At 41.9% G+C, this 13,983-nt stretch overlaps 2 protein-coding genes across 4 annotated transcripts; both read right to left on the bottom strand.

Annotated features, from left to right (window-relative positions):
• Positions 1-11: 11 nt before the first annotated feature.
• Positions 12-6,762, bottom strand: RB195_007974 (uncharacterized protein; the record flags this gene model as incomplete). 2 transcript variants are annotated; one of them, XM_064181904.1, is made up of 15 exons in its annotated part: positions 12-272; positions 2,628-2,751; positions 2,821-3,020; positions 3,097-3,261; positions 3,342-3,440; positions 4,444-4,527; positions 4,581-4,691; positions 4,745-4,803; positions 4,885-4,968; positions 5,450-5,585; positions 5,723-5,812; positions 5,896-5,997; positions 6,317-6,378; positions 6,449-6,557; positions 6,673-6,762. In XM_064181904.1, 15 exons carry the CDS (start codon positions 6,760-6,762, stop codon positions 12-14), a joined length of 1,776 nt encoding a protein of 591 aa, XP_064038656.1. The 2 variants fall into 2 exon arrangements, with proteins under 2 accessions (XP_064038656.1, XP_064038657.1); XM_064181903.1 differs by having other exon boundaries at positions 2,821-3,011.
• A 1,151-nt stretch (positions 6,763-7,913) lies between these two features.
• On the bottom strand, positions 7,914-12,293 carry RB195_007973 (uncharacterized protein; the record flags this gene model as incomplete). 2 transcript variants are annotated; one of them, XM_064181902.1, is made up of 11 exons in its annotated part: positions 7,914-8,087; positions 9,740-9,856; positions 9,911-10,063; positions 10,126-10,194; positions 10,294-10,516; positions 11,011-11,226; positions 11,508-11,636; positions 11,755-11,761; positions 11,826-11,845; positions 11,931-12,081; positions 12,248-12,293. In XM_064181902.1, 11 exons carry the CDS (start codon positions 12,291-12,293, stop codon positions 7,914-7,916), a joined length of 1,305 nt encoding a protein of 434 aa, XP_064038654.1. The 2 variants fall into 2 exon arrangements, with proteins under 2 accessions (XP_064038654.1, XP_064038655.1); XM_064181901.1 differs by lacking the exons at positions 11,755-11,761; positions 11,826-11,845; positions 11,931-12,081; positions 12,248-12,293 and having other exon boundaries at positions 11,508-11,728.
• Between the last annotated feature and the right edge of the window lie 1,690 nt (positions 12,294-13,983).

Below are 13,983 nucleotides of genomic sequence, written 5' to 3'. Positions count from 1 at the left end.
GGGGCGGGACTCTACACGGTCGGCGATGAAGGGGCTACCCGGGACTCCGCAAACGTCAGCTTAGACAGTACCGCCTCTCGAGTGTTCAACGGATCAACGCGACACGGTGCAGAGCCAGCAACACCTGCTTGCGCTGCGACCGTACGATGCGCATCTTCCGTCACGGCATACATCGAAGAACCTGTTGTGACGTCGTCGCCAGTAGACTGCGCCAAATCAGCGGAAGCCTTCAACGATGTTGCAAGAACCACTCCTAATCGTTCTGCATCAGCCTGAAAAAAGAATTGAGGAATTCTGGTGTAAATTTACATTCAAATAACTAAAAAATGTGCATCCAATAATATCCAATAATAACTGAAAACCATGAACCCTTTAGTTCTAACTCTTGACAAGAAAATGCAAGTTTCAGCAGTAGCGACGAATAGATTCTACGCGAGCTCTGGCTGAAAATCAGTATAACAGTACGGGTTCAGTTATGTAAAGACAACAAACCCCGGCGAAGATGCGGATATATATATATATATATATTCAGACCATTAAAATTTTATATGCATACCAGTTTACCTAAAATTTTAATGATCTGATTAAAGGGAGCATATCACCAATCTGATGTGGTGAGGGAATCCGCGAAAAAAGCTAGAGATGGGATTGTAGGGTGGGGATCAGAGGTGGTAACGCTCATCTCTCGTCGTGAGAAGAAACCGCGTGAGAAGCGCTTAGGTAAGTACGAGGTACGTTAGAACGTTCCTCTATGCATACCTTTCGGTCCCCATAGCAACTTATTCATGGGTTTTACTTGATTAGGATTTTGAGAAGACACTACTGATCTTCCGCCAATCGCCCTTAGATGCGGCGCGATCACAAGGGTGGAGAATTGAAGGTCTGAAATGTCCTAAATGCCTTCAAAAAAAGTCGTCTTCCACGCCGTTTTTTACGATAAGGGAGAGATGAGTGGAAACACCTCTGATCCCGCAATATATAACGGTAGCTCTAGATTTTTTACGCGCATCATTTCACCACGTCTGATTCGTCGTATGCCGCCTTTAAAGCAAAACTACATCGTGAACGCTGTCAAGTGTGTGTCACATCAAACTTCTTGATTTTGACGCTACACGTCTATCATGGATGTAGAGACTTGAAAGAATTCAAAAATTGAAGTTTGGACGAACACGAGACTAAAGTATGCATGACTGTTGAAGTAGGCGGATAGTTGGTGGTAAAATTGCTTTTGAATACCAGTGATATTGGAATGAGCTACTAATCTTGGTTTCGAAGGTCTGCTGTCATCCGTGAAAGCAGTCCTTGACGAAATAGCTTAAAATAAATGCTAGGAAAATTGAGTTCGCAGCAGTAAGTAACAATAGAGATTCAATTTACATATTCAAACGAGAATGCAAAGAAATCCCTGTGCGAAGTTAAGGAATCAGAATGATTCGAAGATATGAGACCTATCAGCTCACGCAATGCACTCTTTGCATGCGCACGGGTGATGCGCTGATACAGATCTCGAAAAAATGCTTAGGATCCATACTGATTACAGGCGTCACTCCACGAATCTGAGGTGGTATGGATTTCAGGTGGAGTATTCGTATACGGGATCGTAGATTATGGAAAGAGAAAAAACCTAACATTGAACTACCCAAAACAACTGACAACTTACAGGCGGTGTATCGTAGTATGGGAACCATAGCGGACCCGTAAAGTTTGGGTTGTAAGGATAAAGGAAAAAGTGTATGGTGTTAATCAATCCGCTTGGGATGCGCCTCCACGTTCACATCAGTTCAGAATCGTTTGAGGTTCACGAACGTGTAACTGGAATATACAAAGACTTGCGGGGGCTAGCCGATGTGTCAAGTCAGTGTTTTTATCCTCCCAGACAGATCTGGTAGCAATTAATTGACCCCGAGGAATGAAAGGCTAAGTGAGCACTACGGCGGATTCGAACCTTCTATCGATCGTGCAGGTGGCGGAACTTCCAACCGCTACACTACACCCGCCTCTTCGGGTTGTAGATTACGGAATACAGGGTTGTTCCATCGAACCTCTCTCAGTCACCGCAAAGACGGCGTGGGAACAGCGTTTGTTCCTGCGAGGTAAGTTGGAACACGTCTCGCACACACGGAAAGGTACGAAACCTCATATATCTTCAATCTCTCGCTCCTGGAATGGGTGCGTTGTCCCAACTTACATCGTATAGAAAAACGTCGTCTTCCACGTCCTTTTTAACGATTAGTGCACGCTGGGTTGAGTAATCTTACCAGTAAGAAATATTTCTATTGAGAGGGGAGCTAAAATTCCCGAAAAAAAAGATGCAACTCTGTGCACTCAGTAACTCCGCCTATGTTATCTGCATATCTCAGGATAGCAAAACCCGTTTCAAACCTTCAAAAAAAAAAAAAGAATAATGTAAATAGTTGTTGATTAGAACAATACTGTTCTTTACCGCGTGACTTCGTTTACTGAAGTAAAAAATGTCTAGTAACTCTCAGTCCAGTACATGTGTCTAATGCGCATTGAATGATCTGATAGAACCTAGTGCACGTTTTCGATGTCTTCGTTCGGTGTCAGACTAATGTCTTGAGAATAACGCAGCGAATTTTTGAAGTCTATGAAAGCTATTACTGGACCTCGCAGATGAATCCATGCATGACAAGATCGTGAGTGAGCATGTTTGGGTCTTCATCATGAGAAAACTCAGTAGTAAGTTGCCGATTCATCATGTCTTCCAGTTGCAACCATATAGTCAACTCGCTAAATTACAATAGATGGAATTACGAGAAGTAATCAAAAACGAAAGTGATATCAGTTGAGTGTGCCTACTTTCGTTGAGTCGTGACACGCATTTGACGGATCTTCCTTGTTTCTCGGTGTTGAACAGTTTCATCTAGAGCTGGAGTTGAAGTGACTACTGGATCTGTAGTCTCAGCTCGTGGTTGAGGAGTTGTAAGACAAGAGGTTGACGGTTCATGACTTTCTAAGGCGGAAGCTGCTGCTGATACTCGTGAAGAAGGCTGCACAGACTGCAAGACATCGAACAGCTTGTGTCAAAAGAACCAAGAACTGAAAAGAAGACGAAAAGAACATAGCTCTTCTTACCAAGTTTGTTTTCAAAGGTTGATGAGCCAAAGGAGCAAAAGCTGTCAATGGATAAACTCCATTCCGGACATCCTCCACAATCTTTTCAAGGTCATGCTGAAACGCAGGAACCTGACAATAAGCCATTTCTCGAACACCGGCCTCCCTTTTCGCCACTGCAGCAACCTAGATAAGATTTTTTACAGTGATGTATGTGAGTAACAAGACATGCAATTGGAAAACGAGAATGTAGAAGAAATATGCACCTTCTCTACGTCTTGCACTCGGAAAGCATCTTCAGGAAGATCATCAAACAACTTGGAGTCCACAATTTTATGTGCCGCCAACAGTTTCAGAGAATGAACCTAAAACAACGGTGAATAACGAAACTGAGGAACTATTTTATTTGAGTTCGAATGCTCATTACAGGAAACTCTTTAAAGAAGGAATGTATAGAAAAGTCTTCAAATCGTTTCTGAGTGTTCGCAAACAAACACGATAATACAAATCATTAGCATTTCGATGAAATTTATTTCCACAGAGGTAAAACATTGGATTTACCACAAGTAGCTGGAAAACTCCTTCATGATTTCGTAGTACTGCGCTGGCAAAACTAAGCATTTCGAAAACAATAAGGCTGTTCGAAGTTTTTTTTTTAATAGCTTTAGACAAAAACGTGTGAGCACATTATATCAGAGAATGAAGAAATGAAATGCTTGAAAAATACAACTTGAAGAATGATTCGAGGTCAGATTTGAGTTCATAAAGTCCATAAAATTCTCCCCTGTGCTCTAATGTGCGGTGGTTGTGATAGCGCCTCCGTCTTGGCAACAAAGATGCGATATTCGGAGCCGCTGACCCTCTTCACTTTTGAACGGTTGGGGAAGGGACCTCCTTCACTTTAAACGGTTCGCGAAATTATCCCCTTCACTTTTGGACGGTTGGCGAAATGACCCCCTTCACTTGAGCTGCATCCCATGAGCTAAACCCCCTTCACCTGAGAAGGGTCCGGCTTCTCGCTATCACACCTATGCTTGGCAGTTCAAGATACTAAAGGCTGGTCGAGTTAACGCGAAGTTAAGCGTTGCTGTGATAGAAGACCGAATGTAACTTAACGCTTCATTCTCACGCTAGCAGGCAACAATAATAGAGCAATGTGAATTTGCAGCTTGTTGTAAAATAGGTGTAAGCAGAGCATTTAGTCCAGTAATGTGAGCAGGATTCAGTTTCTAATAATGCAAGTCCAACAATTAACGTCAAATCAAGGAAACTCTCTTTATACAGAAGAAAAGAAATGCTGAGTTGGAACCTGTTGAAGTTTTCATCGACTGAGTATTAAAAGGCGCTAAAAACAACTAAATCACTTACTTCGAACAAAATTGGGTGGAAGAGCAACTCTCGTGCCGTTGGCCTCTTCAATGGGTCCTTTTGTAGACAAAGTCGAATAAAATCCTAAAATGCGTAACTACTCAGCACACAGACCAGATCATGTCAGCATAACATACTCGCTGGTTTTCATCTTCCAAAGAACGCAATGCCTTCTCCAAACATTCTGGATTAATAGCTCCTTCTGCTGTTCCGTTCTGACAACCAGCTAAACCACCCGTTACTGCTATCTGAAGCAAGCATTTTTTCTGACACGCAGAAACTGCCTCAAAGCTAGGATTACCTCGAGAGCGCATACTCCAAATGAATAAATATCAGCAGCCGGTGTCACTTCAGTGCAATCTATGAAAAAAAGGAGTTTTCAGCACATCGGATACGCTGATATGAACGGAGAAGAAGCACAAATGAAAAGGACGACCTTACATTCATATTCAGGAGCAATGTAATGTAAATTCTTCAGGTTATCCCTGCACGTTTTGACATGATGATTGATAGCATCGGGAGCAACTACAAAACGAAAATTGTTTAAAACGAATTCGAAAAGCTCCATTTAATATGTTACTGTCATTGTGAAGAGGTCAAAATGTCGCAACTAGTGCACAAGGAGTGTGATCGCAAAAACAACACACAATGAACAAAAAAATGCGACGAAATAAAAAAAATAATGCAGGGCAAGAAAGCAAATAAAATGCACCTTGGAAGTTCAAAAAAAAAAAGTTGATTAAGAATTATCATTCGAGTGTGGGCAGGGTTACCATTTTACTGCAGCATTAAATCAAATCGTTCACTTATTATATGGCCACTGAATTTTTCTCTGCGCGAATGACAGTAACGAGTTTAGTGCAACGCATGCGATTTTCTTGCTTGACGCATTCTTCAGCTGCCGTTTTCCTGTCTCAATCGAACGCGCATAGCTGCCACCCAGACAAGCATAGATATCGCCATCTATAAATGTAATGAGGTGTGCATATGAGAATACATTACCCACCGCATCCTATTTTGATGAGCCCATTCTGTTGAATGAACACAGTGTTACATGTGAGGTTCCCGTGTGTGATTGGAGGCGAACAAGAATGTAAATAGTTGAGCGCCGATAATATCTGTGTAGTCCACTTTTTCCATGCCTAAATTGTGTTCCGTATACTTGTACTTGTACGATATGAGCACTTTGTTTGATGACAACCTCATACAGCAAATAGAAGAAACCAAATAAAAAAAATTGCAGTTTGAAATAAAAGATTCAATTGTTCTTCAAACACACCTTGATGCTTAAAGGAGATCCAGATTTTCTGGTACGTTGCAAAAATAAAGACATTGATCCCGACGACATATACTCCGTAATAAATATAATCTGAAGGTGACAAAAAAAATATGTTGAATCATTTGAAAACCACAAGAAAAAAAAAACTCTGCCAGCAACTGATAACTGCCTACCCTAGGCTTCTCCGACTTCGCATCAGTCCAATATTTATGGAATTTCACTAGATTCGTGTGGACTAACTGAGTAAGGTTGTCAAAAACCGCGTTGATTTTCTCCTGCAATTCAAAAACTGCGCAGATCATCTCCTGAAATTTCGGAGCTGCACTGATATTCTAAAGAAATGACAATAAAAACTGTGTTCTAGCAATAAAGGCAGTAACAATAGTGTCAAGCTTAAACTTTGCAACAGTGGCATTTTCTACACCAGAAAGGTCTCTCGTTACTAATAATCACTGATAGAACGTAAAAGATGGCTTATATTTAGCATCAATGGAAATAGAATTCCGCTACATGTCTACCAACAGAATGAGGCACATCGTTCAACCTTTCCTGAAAGTTAAAGAAAACTACATGCCACCTCCTCGCAAAACACACCTCTTGAGCTCTGAAATTTTTGCGTTCAGAGAACTGAACCTCGTTCCAGACTACTTCATTTCCTGAAAAAAAGAGCATACAATATTTTTCACAAGTAAATGTTTCACTCAAAATATAGTGATGAATGTGCACCTGTTTCGTTATCCATAGCCAAATAAGCGACATCAATTCCGGGCACATCCCTCTGCTTGACCTGTTCTCGCCTCTTCGACCATCGCTTGCAAGGAGATTCTTCCAAAATCTTGATAAATCTCTTTCATTTATACTAGTTACAGAGTTGTATTGAAGGATAAATAAAATACTGTGAAATAAGGTGGCTTGAATATGAAAGTATGGAAGCGAATGCTCCCGCTAACCTCCTCAGCGGCATCACCGTCGGACTCGGAATCCTTGGCATCATCCTGAGCAGATGAATGCGCGCCATGCTCATCCCCACCGCCCGCCATCTCACATCAGACCGAAAAAAGTAGGAAGATCGGTTTATGTACAGTGGGCTTCCCCATAAGAAAGTATTTTACTTTAGAAACAGCGAATTGGTTCTAGTAGCAAAAATTAAGCAAAATGTCCCAGATGCGTGAAAGAATCCATTATGTGAACGGGATTATTGGAGACTAATAAGACATCGAGGACATTGTTATCTTTATCTTTATAGCAAAATGAAAACTTAGAAACCATGCTCACCAGTAATGTCGACCACTGAGAATGCGGAAAAGGTCAACTGCTATTCAACCGCGGCGCTAAAACTGAATAAGAGTAGTATCAGTACACAGTACAAGAGGAGCTGTAAAATGAGACTATCCAGGAAAACAAATCGAGATAAACACAGGAAATATACATGGAAAGTCCCGAAAAATGCTTTAGTAGAAAACAAGTCTAAGGGAATTAGATAAAAACTTAGTAAATGAAATAGTAAAGTCACAAAATTAACAACTCAGATATAGAACCTCATAATACAATAGCTACGCGTATGTGATTATGGGGTAGGAGAAGACCAAGTATTGAACTTTACGGACGTGTACATCACCTCACCGTCACGACACGGTACGCAACACGAAAATGAATGCTAAGAGATACAGCAGCAGTCTAGTGAGTTCAACGAGATGCATACCAGCAAGCACCAATCGGCAGCGATGGGGTGCACGACGAAAATTCAATAATTGTCACGGGCTGACTAATCGCTTTCCGCTTTTTTATCGCGTAAAACGCGCACGATAGTTCAGAACCATCACTTCATGATAGGAGCATGTGGAAATACCATATATTTGATTAATCTTCAATTGAAACACTTTAGCACTACATTTATTCCCAGAGAAAACGTAACTAACAGTTCTTCAACACGACCAACAGAAATATGACAGTGAACGCGTCAACAGAGAGTGTCTACGTCAATCTGGGTTGCTGGCGCCTCTTTGGCGGCACACGGTACCGACCAGCGCGTGGTGTGCGCACCTTCCGACCCTATGACTGGGTCACACGACAATTACCACGAGATGAACTATGGAAGAAATAGGACACGTTAAGTCACTTTATTTGTTATGTCTAGCTTTATACACTCTTAATGAGATTCTTAACAAATCCAGAACTCTGAACTCTAAATTCAACTATCAATGAGCGTGCTCCTCATTTGTTCACACTGGCTGTTGATACACCAGTTGCATCGACTTCGTAATTGGGCGTTTCTTCTTCCTAACAGGTGATTTTTTATCACTTCAACCATGCCCTGAAGCAGAACGGCACTGTCGGGTTGTGGCTCTAGTAGAACGGCTTCGTCCTGAAAAGATCATGTTTCACGAATACGGGTACAGTTACGAGTGTCAACATGGGTCGGGAAATCTTTGTACTTTCACGATCATCATAATTTTAACGAATAAAATCTTGAGTCACATATGCACCTTTACTGCGTCAATGCAAATGTGAGGATCGTGAATGTACGATGCTGTCTGCACGTCCTTTCAGTTACTAGTTGATCATTTGAGGTTGAAACTAATTACGTTCTTGATTGGAATTCGTCATGAATTTAAAAACAACAAACATACAACGGCAATGACAATGTTGGGATCTTCTACAGACAGTATAGAGTACGGAGTTTAGATTACGAGTATGAACGTGATGACACTCAATCCCCCGTAATCCTCCTGAAAAACGGCGTTACTGAACCTTTGTTCCCACGAGGTACGTTGAGACGCGCCGCCCTTGTCATGCATCGCGACCACGAGGAAGCGGACGATAATTAATGAGGCTTCCTTAGCAGTATATTCAAGTAAAACAAATGAATAAACTGTTGAGTGGACCGGAACGTGTACAAATATGGTTCTAATGTATCTTGTAGGAACAAACGCCCGATCAGCCCGTTTTTCAGGACGATTAGGGTTAATTGAGCGTCGTCACCCTCATACTCGTAATCTAAACCCCGAATTCTACTCTCTATGGGCGAGGTCACGCTCGTACTTCTAATCTACATCCCGAACTCAGCATCGTCCGTGTGAGATTCCAATACCATCAATCTCGTCGTATTCCCTTTGAAATGGCAATTGGATAAGTACTTTTCGTTGTTTAGCACTGTATTCAATAATAAGATGCCAAATAAGGATTACTTATATCTCGTATTGGAACAGAACCGTTACAGTGGGAACAAACAGCTGCGGATTTTTTTGCTCTACAATTGCAGCAATGGAGTCAGTGTTGGAATCGACGTGCAAACTAAAATCCACCCAAGATGAAAATGTTTGAACAACTGTCGTGAGATACCCAATGTATGCAGTGAACATATAACTTAATTTTAGTATTCTCATTAATGCTTTTTCGCAACAAATATAAAAACCGTGAGATAAACTGTTCTAAGAAGCCTGCCAATGCAAAGTAAGTCTTATCTCACTCAAATAGGACCAAAATAGAAAATATACTGCAGCATCCATTCCATGGGATGTCTAGTAACTTTCATATGCTTCAGAAAGTGCTAGGATTTTCAAACAGCGGTGTTCGCTTGCACTCGCTTGCACTGATAGTTTCGAATATCAATAAATCTTACAATACATGAGTTGCGTTCCTCTAGCATAGTAGTAATAAGTTGCAAGATATGGAAATCTGGAGCGAGAGGATCTACAACATTATTGCACTTTGAATCCTTCATCTGGAGCATTATGATGTCCAGCACTCACCGAAATATTCTGATCTCGGTGCGAACGCAACGTACCACGTCGGTGCGGAGCTGCATACGGAATGTTACAATACAGAAATTATGACGTTAACTCATATTTTTCATCGTTCCTCCTCATATATCTAACATTTTATAATTAAAAACAATTATAGAGGTGTATGGAACATCGAGAATTCAATCAATGAAACAAACATGTGAAATGTTAGGCTTATTTTGAAGATATCATAGTTATTCACCAACAATTCTTTATTTATTTGTATACTCACCACTGTTTTAAGTAAGTTTGGTAGAACACAGAATGTGTTGAAGTCTGGAACAAATGAAGAGATGGGAATCACAGCCATTGCTTTCCCGCCGGACAATTGAGTTGAGAGACGCGCAGCCTTCAAAAATTTCTCTGCAGTCAGATGTGGAACATGGTAATAAAAGAACTGCACCTGTGCTCTGACGGAGTCTCTTACTGGTAAATTCCACTGATCCCATGCATTAAAGAAAGCAAGTTTCCATGGTAAGGAGTCGCTCAAACCAGCCATTACTCGTTCACAAGATGACCACACTAATCGTCGGAATTCTCGACTGTTATAACCTCGCTAAATAGATTTCCCCAAAGTAAGAAGTGTGCTTCCTTTACGAAAAAAAAACATCCACTTACTAAAGCTGGCGCACAAAATAGCACACCACCGTAATTATCACGAATAGGTTGGAGAATGTTGAGCCAGTACTAAAATGCACAAAGATTAGTTTCAATAAAACGTATTCGGATACAAAGCCGAAGTGCTAAATAACGCTAGCGTTCGGCACAATCGGCGCAGAAACGCACTTCGCTTACAACTGGGTGACTGCTCCATCGGTGCAAAGCAGAAACGTGAAAGGATTCGCTTGAGTTGGGCACGATGCGTTCGTTCGGTACTTCCTTACCGTCAATTGTTGACGGGACTGTGAACGTCTGGAGGACGCGCTCTGCTTCGTTAAGCAGAGCACCGGATTGAGCACATGAGAAGTGAGGATAGAACGGCATTAAAACGATACGAGAGCAGCCACCCCTAGCAAAATGTGTTGCTCAAATCACCAATATGACATCAATCAGAATGAGAACACAATTACAAAGGTAATCTCACTATGCTGTTTAATTAGAACAACTTGGTGTTTTATGTTTTATTACGATCACTGTAAGGTACATTCTGGAAGAGGACAACATCCCAAAGGAGAACTCTGATCGAAATTGAATTTTGTAAAGGAATAAGATCCTCAAGCAGAATGAGATTAACTTCGCGAGAAGAAGTGAGAAATGTCATGATATGATACGTTCTGGAGAAATTATATTCCCTCTTTCGAATAAAAACTTCGTAGAGATCAAAGCGAAGATTCCATGGCAAAAGATAATTTTGAAGAAGCTAAACATTTTCTTAGTTGCATTCAAGCAACTTCCTAACTCCCTAACTTGGGCTAATAAAAAAGGAAATGACCTCTTTCAGTTCTCCTTTAGACTCTCGTTAGAAAAAAATGTCATAAATGGAAATGTTTTGCAGTTACTCACTTGCCAACTTCTACAAGATGTTGTTCAATGGAAGGCTCATCGAGAAGGAAAGCATTGGAGCAGGAAATGAGCTCGAACTCCGGCATGACTGTATTCAGACTTCCTTGTATTCGTTGAGTTAATCTATTCAAAGATTCTTCTATACACTCAGATTCCCCGTATTTTGCTATACAGTCTCTAATCTTTCCATTCATAAGAAAGGATGTAGGAATGAACCTGAAACGAAAATGTTGTTATGACAAGAATGTAAACTGGAATTCCCAGTATTGTAATGTTAATCGTACTCTGCAACTGAAAACTATTGTTTCCAATTACAGGCGTCAATTGTGCTTAGAGCCTACAACTTACGTTTCTACAGACTTTGTCACGTGTAAAAGTAGAAACGAGTAGATAAGATGTGCTGATTGGAATAAATCGCTATGACATTCGTCAAAAATCAATCCTGCCACCAGAAAAAAGTGCATCCGCACTTAAAGAGAGTGAAAATGTCTGCGTACCTTTCAGCATTCTTCGGTACTTGATAGTAAATTGCAGCTGCTTGTCGTAATTGACCTTTCGCATAGAATTCTGTTCGTGGGAGTCCGAAGTGAAGAAAGACAACATGCGTCCCTTTTTCGCTGACACCGCTACAAAAAGCTCTTTTCCGTGAGTCGTTAACGGTCCTTCTGAGCAATCGGCCAAATAAGAGAGAATATCTGTTCCTATAACCATGAATCATGGCAGCAGATGGGTTATTATGTTAACCTGAATTCTGCAAAAGAAAAACTTCTGCTTCCGCTTAGGAGTCTGAACAAAGGTTAAGAAAGACGCCTCACTGTTTTTGTAATTACAGTAGCTTTTGTAAATACAGCAATGTCATCGGTTGAGATAAGGTTAGTTCGGTTGCGTAATGTGCACGATGTGCGCCGTCACTAGAGCACGTTTTATCATTGTTGGAATGAGCACGTGGCCTCGGCGAGTGGTTATTACCATCAAAGGCAGCGATTGGAGAAATCTTCAGTGTTGTGTTCTCTTCAGTTCTTGATATGTTTCGAGATACAGTTTGCATTGCAACAAAAACACGAAAGAGCCCTACAAATCCACAAATAAAAGGCACTAGGAACACGCGAAGAATCTGCTTGCCACAAATTCAACCGTTCCCATTGTATTTCAGTCGATTCGAATCATCGAAATCAACTCTAATTCTCTTCTGGTTGAACTCAGAAGCATTGAGACAACAAGAAGACAACAAACTGACAGATACGCGTGAGAACCTTCCGGACTATTGTAGACGGGCGCAGCATTACCACATACGTGATTCGCTCGTACAAGCAGAGCTCACAGCGGCGCGATCCGGTGGATATGCAGTTCGGTAGTCCGGTGCGCGGTCCAACGTTCACGACTGGACACTCAATAACCACAAAACCGCAGAACACTCAATAACCACCGAGCCGCCACACCGCGCGCATTCGCCGCTGTGGGCTCTGCTTGCAGCCAAAGACAACGAAACTCAGACGTTGGCCCTGCGAGCTACGATTAATTCGGATTATATGAACTGTTATTAATTAGGATAGGAACACCACATATAGTCGGGTCCAGATCATATGAAGCACGCTGCAACTGCGTAAACGGCTGCGGTCTAAGCGGCGCGGCAGAGACAACGATTTGGATCGAATTGGAACCATCGTACTGCATTGATGGGTGGTGCTAACAAGGTTCGCACCACGATCCTAACCGCCACGATCTATAGCGTCGCTTCGACCCCAGTCGCCTACGAAACTGCACCATGCTGCATTTCGTTTTAGCCGTACTGTATAGTATATTACCGAAAACTGCACTTGGTGATTCTACTTGTACCGAGCGCAACTAATATTTCAATGTATGGGCCGCTGGAACAACAACCCGATATGTTTGGGTAATGACGTTATGAAATGCGCACATGAAATGAAGTGACCGTTGTAATTTCGTAGTGACAAAGTTAGGGTTTTACGTCAGATCAAATAAACTGTTAGTAGCTGTTTAAACAGCTGTTTGCATGTGTCAAATAAAACGAATTGCCCGCCAGGGGGTCCAAATGGATTTTCGACGAATCCTTGGCGGGGGCGGGGCGTAAGGGTGGCGCGTTGCAGTAGAGGATGTCGTAAGAAACAGCGTTCCGGGGCCGTCCGTTTACAGTGATGCACTGAGAGGTGAGCGAAACCACCCCTGTTTTCATAATGTACGATCCGATGTAGGTATACTCTAATGAAAATCCATACCACGCCAGATCCGTGGAGTGATGCATGTAACATAGAATGGTGTGATAGTGCTAAATAACGTGAAATTCATCATCGTACTGGTAAAGGATTCCACGCCAAATCGCGTAAACAGCTAACTCCTATTAAAGCGTCTACATGTGTGGGATGGAACTCGTCCCACATATTTATCTGCCTTCTGCGACATGCTGAAGGATCCGCCTCAGCCATCCTAGTATTTTCCAGCGTGGGTGCACAATCTATCGTTGCGGGACTAGTCCCATCCTCTCCTGTCTTCTTACTCTAGTCCACTACCTCAGCATCGTGAAACTCGCCTTACTGCCTTCTGACGCCAACCCGTTCATTTGATGTCCTACCCCGCCCTCATTTTTTCGGGCAAAAACAAAGTCACAACAGGAAAAAAGAAGTAGAAACAAAAGATGACAACGCTCGCCCACGAGTCTAAAGTTAACTCAGATGACGTTACGTAGTCTCGACCGCACCATTTTTTCCCATCCGGACATTATCCCGCCTGAATACAACTTGTTCTGACCTCTGGCTCATCAGCTAGAAGGACACCACTTGACTGACGAGGATGAGCTCAAAACGGACCTTCAGTCATTCTTTGGTCGACTTCTACAAGGACGGAATCGTCTAATTGTTTGGACGTTTGCAACATGTCATCCATACCGATAGAGGATACTTTAATAACTGAAAACGAAATGTGTGAGAATAAACAGTTTCCAAATGAAATGGTGCA

This window comes from Necator americanus, chromosome I, assembly GCF_031761385.1.
Source record: "Necator americanus strain Aroian chromosome I, whole genome shotgun sequence".
NCBI lineage: Eukaryota > Metazoa > Nematoda > Chromadorea > Rhabditida > Ancylostomatidae > Necator > Necator americanus.
Note: the sequence above shows the minus strand (reverse complement) of the source record. Positions and strands in the feature narration are given on the sequence as shown.